The following is a 21,227-nucleotide window of genomic DNA, read 5'->3' on the forward strand; positions in this document are numbered from 1 at the left end:
TCTATAGCGCCAGGACGCCTCCGGGTAGCAGTGCGCTTTACAAGACACACACATTTACATTTTTCCAGGACAACAAGGTGCAATCATCCTGACCCAACACTAGGCGTCGATCTATTCACAAGATATGAATTTAGCGGCCCAAATGCATCGAACATGTTATTTTCTAATTTCTATTTTTCTCAGTTATGGTTCCTATACATCATCTCCCTATAGAATATAGATTACCAGTACTATATATAATATTAGTACTGTCCTATATATTATTTAAAGAGTACATGATTTGTTAGCGGAACAGTGTGCGACCTCTAAGCACTACGATAGAAAGTTCCCGAATTCTACAGAGTACAAATGTCAAAAAATTATAATGTGTACATTTCTATGTAACATGAAGTCCTTTGGCTTTAACTGTTTTTTACTAGTTCTTCTGACCTCAGATGATGTAGTGCGGGAGTGTTTCTTGTAGCACTTCTTCTCTACTTAATCTAAAAGTAACACATGCCCTCTAATATTATAAAGAATATGGGGCAACACTTTTACAAACTATAGCAGAAAAAGAAGGGTGTGACCACGCTAAAGTGATATTTTATGAAATTCCATTTTTATTTGTCACCCCTATGATATATACAGCGTCAGTTTCGAAAAAAGTTTATTTGTAATTGCTTAATAAAAACAGTTTGAAACCTAGACTGAAATTTTTGCTGCACAACCACACCTCCCCGTCAGAAAAGTAAACGCCACATTATAAGTAAATAGTGCTCCTGGGAAGTATCCCACCCGCAAACTTGATAAAAAGAAGATCGCAAGACACTCTTATTTTTCTGCTGTGATTTGTACACCCCACGGCAATTATATAAATGGTACTTAAAATATATAAAAAACAATTTTTACCTTCACAATCCCTGCCCACCACCTTGTGACCACTGTACAGAGTTAATAGTGTTCCTACTCTCCCCTCTACTACTTTGTTTCCCCGTACTTCTTTGAATTGCGCCACAAAATGGCTGCTCAACAGTGAACCGTTCCCAACCAATAAGGAGCAAACTTGTACTCAGAACACTTTAGCCAATAAAATGTCCATGTTGTTCCGCAGAGGATGAGTGAATGGCTGCCAACACTTCTACTTTTAATGCTTCACAGCCAATGAACATCAAGCTTGGGAAGGTCCCGCTTGCAACACGTTACCCAATGAGATGTCCCTAAAACTCCACGGAGCGGAAAGGAATTGCTGACAACACTCCTCCTTTCAATAGTTTGCAACCAATCAACATTAAGTTCTGGAAGCTCCTCCTTAGAACACGTCAGCCAATCAGATGTCCCTCCTACTCAGCAGAGGAGAAACGAATAGCTAGCAACACTTCTACTTTCAATGGTTCGCAACCAATGAACATTAAGCTCTGGAAGGTCCTTCTTAGAACATGTGAGCCAATCAAATGTCCTTGCTACTCTGCGGAGGGAAAGTTAATGGCTGGAAACACTCCTACTTTCAATGGTTCGCAGCCAATGAACATTAAGCTTGTTGCGGGAACACCTCAGCCAATTAAACATTAATTTTGTTCCGAGCACAGATAGAGAACATGCGATACCACATATTACATTTCCTGTAAAAAAGTGACAGTAATGTGATAAAACTGAACACTTCATTATAAGTAAACATTATTCCTCATTATATTAAAGGAAGGCCGCATTACGGAGCATTGATGTTTTCCTAATATAATTTCCACAGCCTACTGAACCCCCGTTCCAACATGAGTGAAGCCCCAGAGCTGCGTAGGGCCCAGCGGACCCCTGATATAATTTTTTAAGAAATGCCCCTGGAACCTAGCCCACCCTGGTGCCTCATTAAAATAAAACACTAGAACCCGCGACCCCAGCGCAAATTGCAGCTTTTTCTTTTTTTTTTCCAAATGCTTTTTTGGGCCCTAGGCGACCTCCTGAGCAGGTCTAGGGGGCCAGGGTGTTTCTACCCTGCCCCCTTCTCTTGTTTTATATCTTTGTTTCACTGTTTTCTGGTGACTCGCTTCTACAGAGTCACAAGATGGCTGCCAACACTTCCTGGTTTGCAGTGTTGGCAGCCAATCACAGTGAAGCTCGTGCTCGGGACTTAGGCTCCGCCCAGATATCAAAACTTTTATTTTTCTAACTTCTCAGCAACTACTGAACGGATTTACACCATTTAAAAAAAAAGGTCGCTTTCTGATCCAAGCACTACCTTTCTGCTAAATTTGGAGTAATTCCGTTCAGTAGTTTCGGCTGTAGCCTTGCCCATAGTTTCCTATGGGAAATTGACTTTCTGACTCTTATTTTTTGATTTTCTCAAAAACTACTGAACGGATTTACACCCTTTAAAAAAGGTCGCTTTATGAACCAAGCTCTACCTTTTTGCCAAATTTGGGGAAATTCCGTTCAGCAGTTCGGGTTGTAGCCAGTCGCAAAATTTCCTATGGAAATTAACATGGGGAAAACCCGTTTGGGACCCCCTTTTTTCTCAGCTCCCGGTTGACGAATCACCCCCAAACTTTCAGGATAGGAGCGGACCTGGATAGACTTTTTTGGGGGAGAATTAGGCAAAGATTCGTCAAACGTTACCAAAGTTATTAGTAAATCAAAAAATGATTTTCCTATGGAAACTAGGTTCTAACTATAACTACCTACTGGCTCCGCCAGTAGGCAATACATATACATATATATACTCACACACAAGGTTAGGGAAACGAGTGCGAACCCTAGGAGGGCAGAGAGGTCGTCCGTGACGAGGATTGAAGGGATACGTCCTGGAACTAGGATGGCTCCTTTGGATAAATACACACACTTTATTTCCACTATGTTTAGCAGTCATTCAGAAATGCTTGTAAATGAAACAAATGCTACTTCAATCTGAGCAAAGCAGAATTGCAGTTTCTATTGCGTGTAGTGTGGGTTTTGCCATAATGTAGTGTCCTACCTTGAGATTTTTGGGCTGCTGCCTGAGCTCCAGAACGTGCTTGCGGTGCAGCTCCCTTTCTCTCCGCTTGTTGTACTCCAGCTGGTTTTCCAGCTCAGTCTGGTGCTGGAGGCGGATCAGATCCATTCGGAGCTTCTGCAGTGTGTGAAGCTGCCGATACTCTAATTCTCGTGTCGACTCATCGTGCCGGATCAGCATGGCATGCTCCATTTCCTTCTGCGTCCGCTTCTTGTTCAAATCCTAATAGAGTTATAAGCAAAAAAAGTTAAATGTTTACGATTAATATATTTTGCAATCAAGGCTGTTTATTATTTTATTAAAGCAACTATGTTGTGGAGATGTGAGCCCTATCATACAGGTGCCACCAATTGTACAAACAAAATGTACAATATCACTTACTCCTGCAATTTAATATTAGTAACTATCTATAAACTGTTGCTTGCATTATTGAGAGTCTGAAGAAAAAGTTTAAATAAGCTGGCAAGTTAGGAACTTGTGGACCTGGCTCTGGATCAAAGTTTGTTGAGGAAAAATAAGGGATGGTTGCCCAAAATAAGTGCTGGTGCACCTCGTCTGCAACTACTGGCTCAAATTAAGGACTGCTTTGTAGCAATTTCCACACACTTCAAAGTCTATTTCATGCACAATTATGCAAAGCCAAGAACAAATAATCACAACAAACCAAGCAAGGGAAAATAATTAGTATTTCAACAGAAGCCCTGAGCCAAAATTAAAACAATGGTAGGATGATTATGAAAAATTATCTGAGGTATTATTGTAAACACTGTTGGTTCATCCACTTCTGGGTGGTAAGAAGCCAATTCTGTTACTTAGGACTCACAGTTTTGTGTTGACAGTGCATGCACAAAAGAGGAAAACAAATGACTGTCTCAAATTTGGCAAAGATAAGTAAAGATCAAAATGGACTGGTGACATCAGGAATTAATGTAGAATCCCATTGAATGTGGCTTGGCCTGAATCTTAAATGGGGGAAAATAAGGTACCTTGGCATTTGCATGTGAAAAATATGTTAACAAATGTGGGGCTTGGCACAAGAACTGAATGATTCAGGAGATATTTTAGTGTTGTACGGTCTTTAATGATGCTAGTAATTACCCCCAAAAACGGGTATACCAGCACTTCTGCCATTTACCAAAAATCGTTAGTCATCTCATTAAGACGACTTACTATAAAACCCCTTTCAGATCTTGCTGAGAAAGGGGTATATAACTAGAGTAAAGGAAATTATGGCCATCATCTGCTTGGAAAGTAAGGGTGGGAAACAGGCATGTCCAAAGCAGCATTCCAACGGGTCTGGACATGTATATAAGAACAGTTAACCCCTTCGAGGCTATTGACGAGCTGGGCTCGTCATCGCGCTTACCTGTCCTGCGCGGATGACAAGGCCAGCTCGTCACGTAACGCGGTAATTTCGAATTTGCCGCGCACAGCGGGAAAAGCCGCCGCAGCGATGCGGTTAAACCACGTTTACTTTAATAATTAACTGATCCAGCTCAATGAACATAATTATGGATAGTTATTCAGCTTGAATGTTAAAGAGCACAGCACCTTCTATTCATAGAATAGAACTTCAGGCATATGCCACAGTACCTACCCGAGGTAATCACTATGAAATTGCCTCATTCAACATAAAGAGAAACATATTTGAACATTCACTTAATTAGTGCAGCCAATGATAACATAGCGGCCCAAACACCATAAATACGGTGCTCTCTAAGCCAGATTTTATCATGATCAGCTGCCTAACTTCAACTAAAAATATCGGTCAGCTTTGGTAGAAAAAAAAGCCATTTCCTCTCCTTTGGTGTTCCCTGATGGTTACATTCTCACCGACATTAGGATTGTGTTTACACTCTCAAACTGAGACTGGAAATGGGTCTGGAATACAAAGTTTACATGTGGGCAAAGTGAACAGATCATCTTGAATTGTCTGAGCAGTATACCGTCAGTTTAAGATCAAACATGCTGCTCCAATCGGTCTTGTAACCAGAATTGAAACAATGGTATAAGAATGTAAGTTTGTCTTATTGAAAGAATTTTCTTCTACTCAAGATACACCAGTGAAAATAAAGATTAAGTTGAGTATTTGACAAAAAAAGATTGATACCATGTCCCCATGGTTGTGATTTACTAAAACAAAATATAACAGAGGTGCAATCTCTAGCGTGACAACTAACATTTTATTTTAAAATTCAGTGCAAGCTTGGAAAAATTCTCTCAACTTGCTAGACTACAGCTCTTCCATTATTTTAACGCTCTACATCTCTGGGTTTTAGGCATAATCCACAAGTTCATATGGCCAAATTAACCTACTCGGTCTCCTTTCAGGAATAAAGTCTAAAAACCCTGAGGAGGACTTCAAATCAGGGCCGGGTTTCCAGTCTTATCGAAATTAGACTATGGCAACTCAGTTACTTGAAGGTATATTAAAGATAAAGATGCACATTAACCCCCGGCAGGTGGCAATCCCTCCCCACTGCAGCTATGATGGTTTTAAGGGATGGACTGTGCAAACACACTGCACAAATCCAGTTCAACCTTAAACGTCTTCCGTTACAGCCAAGAGAATAATAGACATACATGCACTGTCTATACAATTTCACTATTTAACACCAAACTGTCTAGCTAGGAATGAGATACTCCGATTCGCCACTTGTGCACACTCTGGCTCCATTCCCCGTTAGCACTGTTCATAAAACAGGAACTACAACGATACATCTTTCGTACCATAATGGAACCCCTCTGCTAAAAAATTAGCTGTGTGCTTCCCAACCTATCTTGGTGGACTAACATCCTGTACATCACGACTTCTTCAAGAGAAATGTTGCTTCTATGTGATATTCATAAGTATTAAGTAGCACAGTGACACATGAAGACGTCACCCATACTCCTGAAAGCCTCGATGAGAGAGTTAATGGTTGCGTCCAACAGTTGATAAAGTAGTGAGTGGATGGTATACTAACTAGACAATGTTACTTTTTTCATAAAGACAATGGTATGATTAAAATCTATGCCAAGTGGCAGGATTTTTCGGAAGGCATTTTTGACTTTCTGAAGTGTACAAGCAGCAGTCCTTGATAACTAATCTTGAGGGCAACGAAAATAATCTAGACAGGAGCAGATGCCAATGAAAAATGAATAAGGATTTTCCTTTCCGTCCAATCAGTTATTTTGCAAAGATAGAAAGGCCTTGGAGTAACAAATAGTGCCCGGCTTATCCAATGGTATTCCCATCTCTTTCGTTCCATGAGGTGATAGTTTAAGTCTTAATCAATTGAGATAGGAATTGGGATTTAACATTTCGCACAAAATCTTTCATTTCACCTTCTGTGAGAAACCTGGACAAGGTCACTGCCTAAATGTTTCAAAATACACAAAGAAGAGATTAAGTAACAGCACAGCTGCGACCTGCAGTAGGCAATAATCCAACAATGGTCCAGTGCTTTAGACTGCTTTACAGAAAGGCCTTCTAGCGGTTATTTGAAATACTTACATCCTTTCGGTCCAAAAGGCATAGGCTCCATTAAGATGGGAGACACGTTTACCTAAGACAGGACCTTGTATTTCAGAAGACCGAAGTGGCAATAACATCAATGATGTTGGAAAGTAGGCCCGAGTATGCCAGCTGGCCGGTGATGTAAAGAATGCAGTGCAGATATTTTGTCGTGGAAATACCCTTAACTATTTGGAAAAATAGCACATGCTGCCAAGACGGTACAAATCCGAAACAGAATTCCGTTTGTGCTCAGGTAGCAAGCACATTTATAAATAACCTGAAGATATGATTGGTATTTGCTTTTAACCATTCCGAGATCTCCCTGACAGACAAAATTAACTGTCAGAGAGCTAAAGAAAATATTCCTTAAAAAAGCAACACGAGTTATCCTGGTAGTACGTACCACCGTCCTCATTTCCTTGTAGACGTTTTAGGTTCTAGGGTTAGTAAAACATGTATCCAGAAGGGAGGATGACGAGGTACTTGGTGGTTCTTGAAGATTTTGAGCTAATCAGAAAGGACAGGCGGCGAAGGGGAAGCCATTGGTTCTGCCATAATATAATTAGGCTAGGTATAACAGTAATAATAGCGTTCATAATATTTCCTTGTACGTAACATTATGCACTGTCTACTTTCTGCAGTAGAGATTCGATGGTATGGGAGATGCCCACTAACACATACGATACTGGCCGCATGCTACTGGCCAAGGTGTACTGCTGATGGCCCCAGGGATTGGACTAGTTGTGGCCCATGGATGGTTCATCAGTGAAAGAGCAAATGACAGCAAGTTGGTTACAATGACTGCATGCAAGGATGCATTACTTGGTAAAATGGCTGAGACTGGGAATAACTTAAACTTGCCAAAGTGGATGGAAATCCAACCCTGGGGTGAGATGCACCAGAAAAGAGTGGATAAGCAAGACAGAAGGCTCAGATTGTAGAAGTCGAATGCAGATTTTGGAGACTGTTTGAGCTCAGGAACAGTACCAAGAAAGTGGAAGTGGTACAAGTCCCTCTGTGTGGAGCAGTGCGGGATCTATTACTCCTATTGTGTCAAAGGAGGCCTATCCTCTGTATATCCTTTGATTGTCTATCTAGCAAGTGCTATTGGCATCTAGCATCTCATTAGTGGGGAGATCGAAATGTGTATGGGTGGAACGAAGATTCAGCATCTTAGATATGCCAAGATGAGCCAGGTTTTAGGATCTGATCGTGAGACAAGCCATAGGACATGCCTAAGGGAGGCCCAACATGTAGTAATGGATAAAGCCAAAACGTAGTGCTCTCTTCTCCTTTGAAAAGAGAATAAATGGGCTTACTTAATCAGTTTAACATTTGCACTCAATTTAGGTCATTTATCATGGGTTCATGCCATTATACAATTGTATTTTAGGCTTAGATTTCTTAACCTGAATGACTGTCTTTAGAATCCTTGTTGGGCACAGTGCTTATGCGCATGACCTTAATTAAATGAAGGACGGGCTTCGTCAGTCAAGTAAGCCTCAAGGATGTTCTCCACTGATAGTGTGCGTCTCGGACAGGGTGACAAAGGAATACTTGAGCTGAAAAACATCTACAAAGACCTCGTAGTATGCTTTTGGATTTAACTTACAGAAAAATATCCAACTGAAATCAATAGTATAAACCGCCTTGGTAGTTATGAAAAGAATGTGAGCACTTTTTCATCCATTGCCAAAAATATAATGTGTCTCCCAGCCAAGCTAAGTATGCATAATGTTTACCTTTGAGTGCAGCAATACAAGATAAACTAGAACAGAAACATAGACACCTTGTGATGAGGATATAGCACAAATGTCTCAGCCTATGTAATATTTGGCACCAGAAAAGAGAACATATGAAACAAAATATAGTAGAATCATTCTGGGCTCTTTACAAATTTAATAATTAGAAACGTAGTTACATGGGTGAAAGCTTCAGGGGCAGGACAGAGAATTTGAGAGGCTCTACGATTAGAAATGCACCATCCAAAAAATGCCGAGTTTACAGAATGACAGCTTATTATGATTTTAGGTGCCATAAAAGACCTAATCCTGAGGAAGGGAAGATCACCAGTGCTCTATTTGTAAAAGAGTAAGTGCTGGTGTCCAAAACTCTGCCCAGACGCACTGAATGCTGAATGCGAGCATGCCCAGGGCGGATTGGGAACCGCAACCTGCCCTGGCAAAGTGCTCGGCCGGCCCCCCTGCGGGAGGATGGAGATGCCGCCGAACTCTTTGCCAGGGCCGGTTTTCAGCCGATTTTGGTACAGGTATGCAGCTATGCTCCCCAGGTGCCCAAAACCGGCACCCACCATGCGGTTCACCGGGGGATTGCCCGGTGCCCGCTATGGCCAGTCAGGCCCTGAGCATGCCCAATACCAAAGCGGTGCATTCTTGAATCCACTGCAGCCCTCTTCAATCCACTACCAGACGCAGCTGCATCTTTATCTCACCCTTGCCGGCCCCTGCTTTTTCTCTTTGGGATGGTTTTTCTTTCTTTCTCTTCCTCCGTTTTCCTTTGTATGTTTTTCCGTCTCCTGCTCTCAGATGATGTCAGATGAGGAGAACTAAGTTCAGGTCTCCAAAAAATGAGGGCCGGTTGGCATCAGGACAGTGTGTATACTTGCACCATCACAACAAGAGCAGGTTTTTCAGAGGCCATCACCTCAGCCTTTTTACAATGTGGCTTCAGCCATGTGTTTGAAGAGAATGCAATGAGGAGGAAGAAGACTTACACAGATTTTGAAGTGGGTACATAAACCGTGCAGGTTAGTGAAGAACAGGTAAGAGTTGAGGAGATGCCTGAATCCCAAAGAAAGTCAATAAAAGAATGAAACACACAAGCTAAAAAGGTAAAATGAGTTTCTGTTGCACTTGTGCCATGGTGCATGGATTTCACCCAAAAGAGTCCAGTACACTCAGAAAAAGAACAGACAATAAGCATGTGATTTACCCGTGCCATGCTACATGGACATCTCAAATATCTTGGGTATCAGGACATCAATTTGTTATGTTATTTCACCACAACACATTAACCCATGTTTAGGTGGCTTAGATAAAATATTGTCTCCGTTAAATGTTTTTCACAGAGGAACTTTGGTACTTCTGTCCTCTACGCATCTCAAATCAGCTATAACTGTTTATCTCTTGATATTTAGTTTGCCTATCCCTTTTAATGGGTCACTGTATCTCCCTCTGCCAGCGTTTCCTATTTACTCAAATTGCAAGTTTAATGTATCCAGAAAATGCCAAGCACAGAGTAGCCACGTGTTTTTAAAGTGGGTATAATTCATTCTGATAAAGAACTTGATGGTCAAGCTTTGTGTTGGTTGGTGGATTTGAAACCTTTCACAAGCCTTGGTACCTAACACAGAGTGAGCTACCTACTCCAAGGTGTTTTTCTTACATTGGTGTTTAGTCAAACTGTGTGGTATGAGGATCCAATAAATCATACTGTAAGATATGGTGGATTCTTCTTCCAAGGTACCTGTCGGGACTGGCCCCCACAAAGGAAAGCACTCCATTTTGCAAGGGGCTTGCGTTGGGCTGTGAGCTAAATTAGACCAAAGACTTTGTGTACGAGGCCAAAAATGTGGCAAAGACCTCTAGGGCCTTTGTCTGGAGGATAGGCAAGATCTGTATTGTTACTAGATAGCATGGTGGCGCCATCTTAGATCCAGCGAGATCAAATTTCTGGCAGAAATGTGTCTGTTCCATAAATAGACGAATACTCAGGAATTTGCAGTTTGTCAACACAGTTTCTGAATGAAAGCAATTGCACCCTGGAGCGCATGAAACTGGAACAAGGAGCATTGTGCTACAGCAACAACTAAGTGGACCAACATTAAAGACCCTGAGACTCTTGTGAACATAGAAAGGTTTCAGCCTGAATATGTCTGTTGATGAGACATTGATCTGAGTCAGGTGACGTGCTTGAGTTTTGGGGCAAATTCTGGAAGGAAAAAAGATACGTTGATTATGCTATTGAAAAACTATTCATGACGTGCTTTTTGCAGAACTCGCATGAGAGGCTAGTGAGACAAGAAGTTGAAAACCCCATATCAATTTAACTTGGAAGACCAAAATGAGAAATTGAGTATGTAAGAAAACCTTTGAGATTAAAAAAGGAAAATCTGTGGATGAAAATCGGAGTACAAACTGGGAAAAGAATTCAACACCTGTGAAGAATTCCAAAGAGTGTCCTTAAAAATTCAAGCCCAAAAAAATCATCAATGACTGATATATGTGACTGTCTTTTTTTAAGTTCTGCGAACTTTTACTTGCCTAGAATTAGAATAGTAAACTGGGAACTCTTTAAACTTCACCCTGGAAAGACCTTGATCCATACAGACGTCCATAAAATAAAATATAAAGTTACAGTAGCGATGAAGCAGTAAGTCTAGAATGTTTTTGTTTTATGCTTGATCCTTCTAATAACCAGTATCCTTGTACTAACAACTGCCTATCTTCCCAGTGAAATCCCTATTGACCACCTTCCACGTCAGGACGATCAAGCTCGAAAACACAAATTTCTCAGCTGCAGAGGAACCCAACCCCTTGTACAGCTAGAAGGTGAACCTTTTAAATTAGATAAGTCATTTATAACATCATGATGATTATAAATCCATTGTGACTGCACCATCTATTAACGGGCGTCTCATATCCTAAAACCCTACCTGCATGCTTTGCGGTAGTTCGTCATGTGAATTATGTTCTAGGCTACCACCCCAAGGTGCGGGCATTTTACCCCCGTAGGCATCTTGCCTTGACAGTAATGCTATATACAGCCATATGCAGAAAAGTAAACATTTTAGACCTAGGTAGTGATGCCGCCAGCAGTGGATGATGAAACAGCATCATCTGCTTCCAAGCAATTCAGTTTCAGATCTGTCCGAGCTTCCCATATTTTTTAAGAAACAGGACATGCAAGATTATCACAGGCTACCGTGTCCCCAATCATGCCTCATGTACACAGATCAGATACAGTCCAGCCAGGAAAGCATGGAGCTCTGAAACACCTAGATATCCCATGCTTGCACCATTGCCACCAAAGAAGGTTTTCAGATGAGCGCCAACATCAGACGTTTTACAAGGTGGCACCTTACATTAGGAATAGTATGATAGACTCTTGCTCTGGCTTCATGTTTTCCTGCCAGACAAAAGCGACTCTGTGGCTCAATTCAACAAATATAAAAGCCTTACACCAAAAATAATTTTAAAAAAGGCTCATTCGACATCTACCATCCAGTTATAGTACCCAGAATCCTGCAATTTGGAGAGCTGAAAATGGCGTTTTCAATGTGATACATTTGCTTGAATCTACCAAATTGACAAAGCATCCAAAAGATAAATTCTACACTTTTGCTGAAATTAAGATGTCTTCATTTGATATTAATGAAACCTGCTGCACACTGCTTTCCATCCACTTGAAAGCATTGGATGGACTAGCAAATCATATGTGCAGTAGTCTGAGGGTGGTTTCTGCCAGTCACATAGATCGGTGTTTGAATCCCTCACTGCTGTCATCTGCTGAGACCTGCAGGCCACACGTTTGATTCCAGGAAGGTCAACTAAGGATGTTAAGTCTCTGAGGTTGATAAACTGACTACTACTATTAAACTGCGGAACTTCAGTTATTAATAGAGCTACAAAATAGAAGATCTGCAGTGGCTGTCACTTTATAAACAAGTATTTGCTTAACCAATAGTTGTCACTTTTGGGACGTTATAAGTGTTTAGCTATGCAGGGTATTATCCTGGGTGCTGTGGCTTCAGGAATTGAAGAGCTATACAACAAATAAACACACCAGTATACACATGCATACACGAACACATGCATACACTCCCACATGGACACACACACGAACATGCACTACTCAGAGCGAACCACATTAGCCCACGTAGCTAGACACCGACATGCTTGCACAGGCAGAAAGAACACAGCGATATACACACAAGAAACGTACTCCACACAGTTCCTCCCATATACATAGATATGCACCTTTCCACTTATACAGTGCATGCACACAAGTTGGATTTTCAATCTCCAAGTCCTCCCATCTCCTGCTATAAAAATGTCTCTAAATAAAAAAATTGGATTGGCTTAATCTATTTTTAAGATGGCCAAAGCAGAGGCATACTGGGAAATCTGGAAATTGTGCGACCAGCTCCAGGCCTCTTTTGGCCAGTAAGGTAGGAGCAACTCTGACATAGCCCTGTTGGCTTTCCTTGATGAGTGGCTGACTCGAACTCAACCAAACCAGACATCTCCATCGATTTTTTACAAACTGTCCACTTTTGCCTCCAGACTAGTTTCCCACCAATATGCGACAGAACCGGCGCCAGCCCTGCCTACCTGTCAGAGGCACAATGTCACAAAATGACTAGGTTACCTTGCCGGCCACTCTTCAATCAAACATTTGATTGACCCGGCACCAGCCCTCCCAACCCTTAAGATGCAAAAGTCGCATCCAAAGTGTGAGTGATTTGAAAACCATGTAGACCAGATGAACATAAGTATTTTTAAAGTAAGTAAAGCACAGTCGTGCACTAAATCACAATCAGCCCAGGTGTGCACTGACAACAGTTGTCCTCAATCAGTATCAAGTCAATCAGCAGGTACATCGTTTCCAGTGCTCGCCAGTGCCTACTAAGCAGCCCTTTTCAGCCTCTTTCTCTCGATCTCTGAAAGTGTATCTCCCAGCAGCCTCAGTATCCCTCGTCTATTTGGGAGACTGACTCCGGTCAGTCTGTGCTCGTCTCTGCCAGGCAGAGACCTATCACCCAGCTTCCTCCAGCCAGCCCCGCCACACTATAGACCCACAGCCCACTTCTCTTTAGATTGCACCAGCCCTTTATAGCACACACTTAGTGCTTAATACAGTCGTCTCTCAATGTACTTCCCCGACTCATCAACTGCTCGGCCATCTCTGATTGAGACGAGCGCAGGAGCATGCAGATTACAACTGCAGGCTGTCTGATAGGAGGGCAGCAGTGCAGACAATATACAGAAAATAAAGCCTGCACCTCGTATACAGTATAGGAGGGTAAGCAAAATTCACAAAGAAGAAAAACCTGACACTCCCAAATTAAACAGTAGATGGCACCCTTCATCCATAGAAACTGGAAAGCTTTAATTAAAACAAGGGGGTAAAAACATAAGGTGATGCTGTGTCCACACGACTGAACTGGGTAAATGCGTTGGTCGGATAGAGTAAAAAAATAATACTAAATCCAGCGACAAAACAAGTAGATAAAACACAGTGCTCGTGAAACGGGCGCAACGCTGAGAGAGAAACAACAAAACGCAAGCATTTAAAAAGTGCTCATTCTCCATAGAAAAAAAGTGCCACAGACACGAAATTCAATAAAAAGGTGGAAGCACACAAGTCCTGCGGAAAAACACCATGGGAGTTAATTTTTGAGAAAAAGGTGGGACATACAATAACCATTAGCCACTTAGGGGCTCCGTTTTTTTATGACACTGACAAAAGCCAATTCAAAGCAGTGAGCAGGCTCTAAATCCAGAGTAAATACAACATGTCTCAAAGAGACAGCGCAAGCACTGCCTAGGCACGACCTAAAAGCAAACCTTATTAGAATTCAACCAGGTGAGGAGGGAGAGATCTATTCAATGCTCCTTAGTTAATACCTCCTTAAGTCAGCTTTGTCAAACTAAACACTATGGGAGTTAATTTTTGAGAAAAAGGTGGGACATACAATAACCATTAGCCACTTAAAAGCTCCGTTTTTTTATGACACTGACAAAAGCCAATTCAAAGCAGTGAGCAGGCTCTAAATCCAGATTGAATACAACATGTCTCAAAGAGACAGCGCAAGCACTGCCTAGGCATGACCTAACAGCAAACCTTATTAGAATTCAACCAGGTGAGGAGGGAGAGATATATTCAATGCTCCTTAGTTAATACCTCCTTAAGTCAGCTTTGTCAAACGTTCTGGTGAATAAACACCCCAGCGGCGCCCTACTTAATAAGTGTTCATATAGGACAGCTGCTGGCTGGTCAGCAGTGCACCCCAGGAAACGAGAATAACAACTTGTTAAAATGTATGAATTGTTATTGTGTTATGGGTGCATATTCTACAAATCCTTTGAACTAAAGATCAAATTATGTTGCTTTTTCATGCAAGTGAGGTAGGTTTCAATTTGGGTGCTAGAAGAACATGGGAAGGAATGACTGACTTTCCATCTTAAAATAATTTCCTCAATATTTGTATTCAATATATTTAAGTGTAGCAATTGCCCACTCTGCGATGTGTTTAAATGTAGGACTGGCGCTCTATTTGGTGTTTAATTGTAACATTTGCCCTCTACGATGCGCTTAAATGTTGCAAAGGGTGTCTACGATGGGTTTAAATGAAGCACGGGCGATTATGAGGCATTGTATTGTGCCACAGCAACCCTAAATTAGGAATAAGAGAATACACGCCCATGCGATTTTAAAACAAAAACCTAAGCACCGAGACATATTTTAGAGACAGAATGCTTCTACCTTTATTTTCGGTGCAAATCAGGTTTCAGTGAATTTCCTGGTTGACGTGTTTTTTGCAAGGCGATATGGTTTTCCCCAAAGATATACACATACACACAAAAAATCAAAAAGTACACGATTAAATTAAAAGCAACAGCGCCACCAGTAGCCTGCCGGCTGTACTGCTGAAAAGACAATATAGGAATATGCTTGAATTCAGATGAATTGTGACATGGTTGACGCGGCGGTTAATGTAATGTTTATGGATTTTATGTTTTAATAGTTATGTGTATGTTTTAATGGTTTAACTTAAACCGACTAAAGACTTCGACTATATACGATAGCGGTTGTCTTTATCACTGCTCATCTGAGCGTCGCGGCTTCTTTCCTCTTGCTTACTAGACTCAAGTCTCACCTTTTCAATAATTACACCACATACGGATTGACTTCGAATCCAGTTTTCGCATACAGCAGAAACTATATTACGTCCTTTGTCCAGTTTTTTCCACTGATGTTTTACTTGTTTCACTCAACAACTTCATATGGCTTACTTCCGTTCTTGTGTCAATCATTCACCTTTTCTAGTCGAATCTCTAGCCCTACTCTGGTTATATCGGCTTACTACGATAGCCTCACTTTCCTTACCATTATTTGCAATGATTACATCTCCTTTTCTGCCTCTGCACCTACATCTGCTCATCACGGTGTTTCTCAAGCTTCAGTTCTTGGGTCTTACAATATGAAGCAACAGAGAGGAAGAGGCAAGTTCAGCCCGCATGTACCGGGACAGGAGGGGAAAACTGGCGCGCACACACACACACACACACACACACACAAGGACACATGGGGTCAAATTGTATGGCCTGACTTAACAAAAGTAATAAAAGGCCCATCGGCCACAAGACTGCAAGTAACATGCCACTGCTCTGATACTGTGTGTTTGTTGCTGATGCGAGCCATCTCTATACTCGACCTCCAACACCTCAGTGGTGATGAGGCGGGCGGGAAAAGGAATATACGTAAAATTTTTCCAACAGTGGTTATTTGTTTAGACCACTACGCACTCTTGTTTTATCTTTAGGAGTGAAGTGATTCTTTAATAAATTATCCCTTTTTACTTCCCTACCTAATTTTACATATATTCCTTTTCACCATTGCACTTTGCACCTCACTTTTTTAAGCACTGCTTTCGGTCACCACTACTGTTGGTTTCCCCTCAATTGGGACTCCACAGGCGTGATTAGGTTTCTAACATCTGACCAGTCCACTGTGGGTCCTACTTTTGTCTCTGAGGGCGACTGATCCCAGATGATGAAGGGCGGAATCGAATGGTGACTGATGGGAACTTTTTCCCTCAATGAGACTAGTGGCCTCATGTCTATCTCACTTTACACACATTGTTAGTTCTTCTCCTTAATTCCTCTGAGTCACCATATAGGGTTTTACTTAGTTTGTGTTGACCCCTTGCTACCTTTTGTTGCACCAATGAGCATTCATTATAGCACAGCTGCTGCGGGCAGGCCAGGAGCAAGGCATTCACGTGATGTGGTGAGCTCATGTGAATGCAACAGTGTATCCATAACTCTCTCGGAGTGTGCTGCAGGGTGAGCAGCAGTTATGGGTTCTTTTGTTTGACGTTGCCCGCCACGCCGCAATAATTATTTTGGCGCTTCCTCCATAATGCGCACCAGTGTTCACTGGAAAGCGAGATGGGTCGCAGAGTCTTGCCAGAGGCAGCTGAGGTTATGGGCAAGCCACCATGACCACTCGCACCACCGCAGGCTTGCCTCTGCCTCTCTGATGCTCACCGGGCCTCACCAGCATTGGCGGTTGCTGACTCAGTTGTGAGCCTGCTGCCGCCCTGTAGCAGAGATACCTGCTGCTTGCCACTTTCGGCCCGCCGCAGTGTGCGCAGTGGTAGAATCATGATCCCTTGGACTAGAGGCCCACCAACTCGGGCCCGGCCGGAGGCGTGCTGCCTGCACTGCAGCTGTGAGAGCATGTACCAGCCCGGGGGGGGGGGGGGATGCACCTGATGCCATTGGGCCATCTACGCTTGTCGCCATCCTCAAATCGAAGTAAGTGATCTTATAAATTCTGAAGTTCTAAAACAATCAGTGCTCTTAAATAAAATTGATGTGCCTTTGCTCATTTGATTGGCCAGATTTATAACAGCCGAGCAGTCAAGGAAGCAATTAGGTAAAGCTTGTTATTTTACGTTTGTCAAAGCAAAACATGAAAACACCTGCTCAAAATTTTAGTAGCGGGGTCTGCACCGTGGCTACATTCCGTACCCCCGCGAAAGATGATGTGTGCTTTCAAGGGAGTACACCCAATCTGGAAAATAGTCCTCATCCGCCTCCTACTCTTTTTATCCCCCACTATAACAGTCATTATGTTATTCTCTGTACTTGAGGTGAGCAAGTGGCAAGCACACTGCGCTGGTTTTTGCAACAGATAATCTGACCCTATTACAATAACTGACTTTGCTAAAATTTGCAAAATTTTTCTTTTGGTTGCAGTGGCGCAGCATCCACCGTCAATGAGTTGTGCAGATCCGAGTCCTCATTTTCTTTAACAGTATGATCAGCTTAGAAGAGAACTAGGTGCTTCAGTTTCTGGTGCTTCCCAGCAGTTTTAACATCTTCTTAGAATGTCTTGTTGCTGAAATGGGTGTAATTGCTGATATTTATATGTTTTCCTGGTTTATATTGCTTGATTTTGACAGCGAGAAAGTGTCACTTATAGTTCTTGAAATGCCACACATTAAACTGAATTTATGAAAATGTCACACATGGCTATCTGAAACCTAGGCAGCTATGTTTATCCTGTTCCTCTGCCTGCTGGCGATAGCCCAGCGCTGGAGCCTATGACTGTCATGCACTTCCTGCACACAAACGCTGCTTACCAGTATGTCTCCTGGTGGTAACTGCCCAGGATCACATCGGCACCTCCCCGGGCCCTTAACCTATGGCATCCATCTTGCCAATCAAGCCAGTCTGTCTCACGGGGCCCCCCGCCCATGCAAGCTGCCCATTGGAAGACATGGGTCGAATGCCTAACGATCTATTTTGCACCTACGGCCACCAAAGACAGATGGAAACGCCCACTGCTCATTCACTGGGCAGAGAAGGAAGTGTATAAACTGACCAGGAATGTCACAGAGACAGGACCAGTCTGCACCTACCCCACACTGAAAGCAGCCCTCATGGCCCACTATGAGCCACTTGCCAACCCTGACTAAGCATGCCACAATCCTCAGGAGTCTGTGAATGCATTATACGCCTGCCGCCGAGAGCTAGCCAGCACATGCACACTTCCACATGAACAGGATGCACTGTTCATTCATGGCTGTGCATCGGAAAAGCTGTAGGAGCAGATCCTCAAAAACACAGGAAAGAACATGCATAACACCCTGCCACTCAGGTGCTCAAAGGAACTCTCAAAAGTGCAGACGGCCCAAAGCGCAACCAGCCAACCTTGTGTCTTGTGGGCTCCTCAATGAAAGGTAAGTCAGCAGGAAATCCTTGCACATGGTGTGGTGGACACTTTGCTGGAGAATGCCGGCGTTTGGCAAGAAGTGCTTCGCATGTTGCAAACTAAACCATTTCTCAAAAGTTTATCTATCAACCCTGACCCCTATGAAGCTTCAGAAGAAAGGGGTGAGCACAATCACTGCCCCGACAGAGGTCCTGGAGAACAGTGACATGGAAGACCAGGAAGGAACCATACACGTCATTCAAGTAGTAGAGCCACGGCAACAGAAAGTCAAATCGACCCCAAAGTATTGGATCCTGATACAAGGGCAACCGCAAACAAGGTTGTTAGACACCCAGGCATCCATCAACCTCATATCACACGAGCTATATCAAATGCTAACAGAACTACCAAGGTTGAAGACTATCTCAGTCAGAGTGCATTTGTTCAGGAACTGCAAACCCCTTCCCCTAGCCAGAGTCTTCACAGGGGACAGCGATCACCGAGATCAAGTGACACATGCTAGGGTATATCTCACAAAGGAAAGGACAGGCTTCCTACTCAGTTGCCACACTGCATAAGAACTTCACCCGGTCCGTTCCACCCTCAGCATCCACATGGCAGGAGTAGAAGCACTAGTGTAAGAGTTCACACAGCTTATCCAGGGGATAGGATGCCTCAAAGTTAAGATGGTATGCCCCCATATCGATCCGTCAATTAAACCAGTCGCCCTGCACCTCTGATGGGTGGTAGTACATGTCCGCCCCAAGGTAGAACAGCAGCTGAGGAAACTAGAAGAGACTGTCATCAGTGAGACGGTTGATAGACCCACGCCCTGGGTTTCGCCAATCATAGGGGTAGGGAAGTTGAAGCAGCCTGGAGAAGTCAGGACCTGCATCGACATGCACATTTTGAATCTCGCTATCAAGAAGCAGTGCCACCTAACCCCCACCATGGATGATATAGTGAATGAAGTTTGTCATTTTCAGCTGCTATTGCGTGTTTGCACAAATCTGCTTCTCACTGTTTTAAAGTTGTAATGGGATTTTAGTTAACGTTTCTGCCGACCCGCGATGCTCGCCTGTCAGAGTGAGCCCGACTATCTGGGGTCAGCGTTCTAGCTGTATTCGCCCATCCGCCATAAAAACCGCGCTGGTCGTGGGGAGCAGATGGACTGGAGTTGGACGATGAAGACTGGGTGGAGGCAGTGTCTTCCCCGAAAGTGGTCGCAATTCAGATGAGGCTCAGAGTGGTGCAGCTTAAAATTCTGCATCAATCATATATTATAGGACGTAGGCTAGTACATATGGGACGTGCGATGAGCGGTGAGTGCAGGAGAGGATGTGGTGAGCTTGGCACCTTCATGTATATCATATGGCATTGTGCAGTGATACAGACCTATTGGGCAGCAATACATAATAAACACAGAGAAATACTGGGGGAGGAGATACAACCAGAGGCCCGGAGGTGTCTGTTGAACGTATGGGAACCCACGGATTTGAATGGTTATTTGGAACAGTGGGCGACGTTGGCATGCATGGTGGCAAAGCAAAACATTGCTCAGCTTTGGGGGGGCCAGCCAGCCGCCCAGGATTGCTAAACAGCCCGAGGACCTAGACTGGTGCATGTTCAGGGAAAGGGCGGTGTATGTGGCCAGGGGTGTTCTTGTCCGGGGAAGTGGGGGAAGGTATGGGGAGCATGGAATTGTTATCGAGGTGACCTGTGTACCCCCCGAGGCTACAGAGGGACGTAGAATCACCAGAATCCCTGTGATCCCAAGTTCAGTATGATAGGTAATTGTTGATTTCTATAATGACAACTAAAACTCTCACAATGATGTCAACTATTGTATACCCGATGCAAATGTTTCTTTTTGTGTTACTATAATAAAAAGATTTTTTTTTAAAACGCGCTAGGCGACCGCGCCGAAGGAGTGCCAAAGGCAAGCCCGTCTGCGCCCAGAGCACTTCAAGCGCCAGAACCCCTGGCCAATTTGCCATCCGCAGGTACACACGTCAGCAACTCCTCACACTCGGGAGAGGTGAGTGCCACGCTCCTAAGAGTTGGGAGGGGGGGCAAAAACCAGAAGAGTATGAATGTCCTGGGAGCGATTTCTGTTTTACACCTGCAACCAGGATCGCGGTTGGTGACCTTAACACACGGTATACGGGGAAATGGGCCAACCTAGAACGAACCGAAGTCCAGGACCCTAGGCAATCTCCCTTGCATAATGCGTGCTCAAACTATGGTCAGTCGTGTAGGGTTGCCAAATCAGGGAAAAACAAACCCTGACATGTTTGCTATTAAACAAACGATCACTAGTAAAGCATTAGTTCCAACTACAATGTCTCCTACAGCCCGACAAGCCGGATATTGTTTTCCTGACGGAGACTTGGACAGATGAAAGTTCAGACCATGACTGGAATCTGGTCCTCTTCCCTGGCTATGCAGTGGCTAAACAGGACAGGATTGGGGGAAGAAGTGGGGGTATAGCCCTGATTTATCGAGGTAATCTAAAGCTGCATTTTGAGACCACCGTGCTGCTTCCTGCAGAGGTGATGCATTTCTCCTTTAAACTTACTGACTGCTCTACATTTCAAGGCCTACTAGTGTACCTGCCCCCTGGGCCCAGAATGCCCTCCTGAATTTTTTAGAATCCTGTCTGGGTTCGGACTCACTTACCATTCGAGGTGACTTTAACTATCACCTCGAGTTAAGTAGTAACTAAGATACAGCCAGACTTTTGGACAACCTAGCAGCGTATTGGGCTCACCCAATTAGTGTCCGAACCCACGAATTCTGCGG

General features: G+C 43.3%; 1 protein-coding gene across 5 annotated transcripts in view; it reads right to left on the minus strand.

Annotated features, from left to right (window-relative positions):
• TAOK3 (TAO kinase 3) overlaps positions 1-21,227 on the minus strand; it is a 1,449,622-nt gene that overhangs the window by 59,772 nt on the left and 1,368,623 nt on the right. For all 5 annotated transcript variants that reach the window (XM_086943286.1, XM_086943287.1, XM_086943290.1 and 2 more), the window contains one exon: positions 2,942-3,181. In XM_086943286.1, the coding sequence (XP_086799412.1) occupies positions 2,942-3,181 (240 nt within the window). The remainder of the gene's footprint in view (positions 1-2,941; positions 3,182-21,227) is intronic.

Source organism: Lissotriton vulgaris, chromosome 11 (assembly GCF_964263255.1).
Source record: "Lissotriton vulgaris chromosome 11, aLisVul1.2, whole genome shotgun sequence".
NCBI classification, from domain to species: Eukaryota; Metazoa; Chordata; class Amphibia; order Caudata; family Salamandridae; genus Lissotriton; species Lissotriton vulgaris.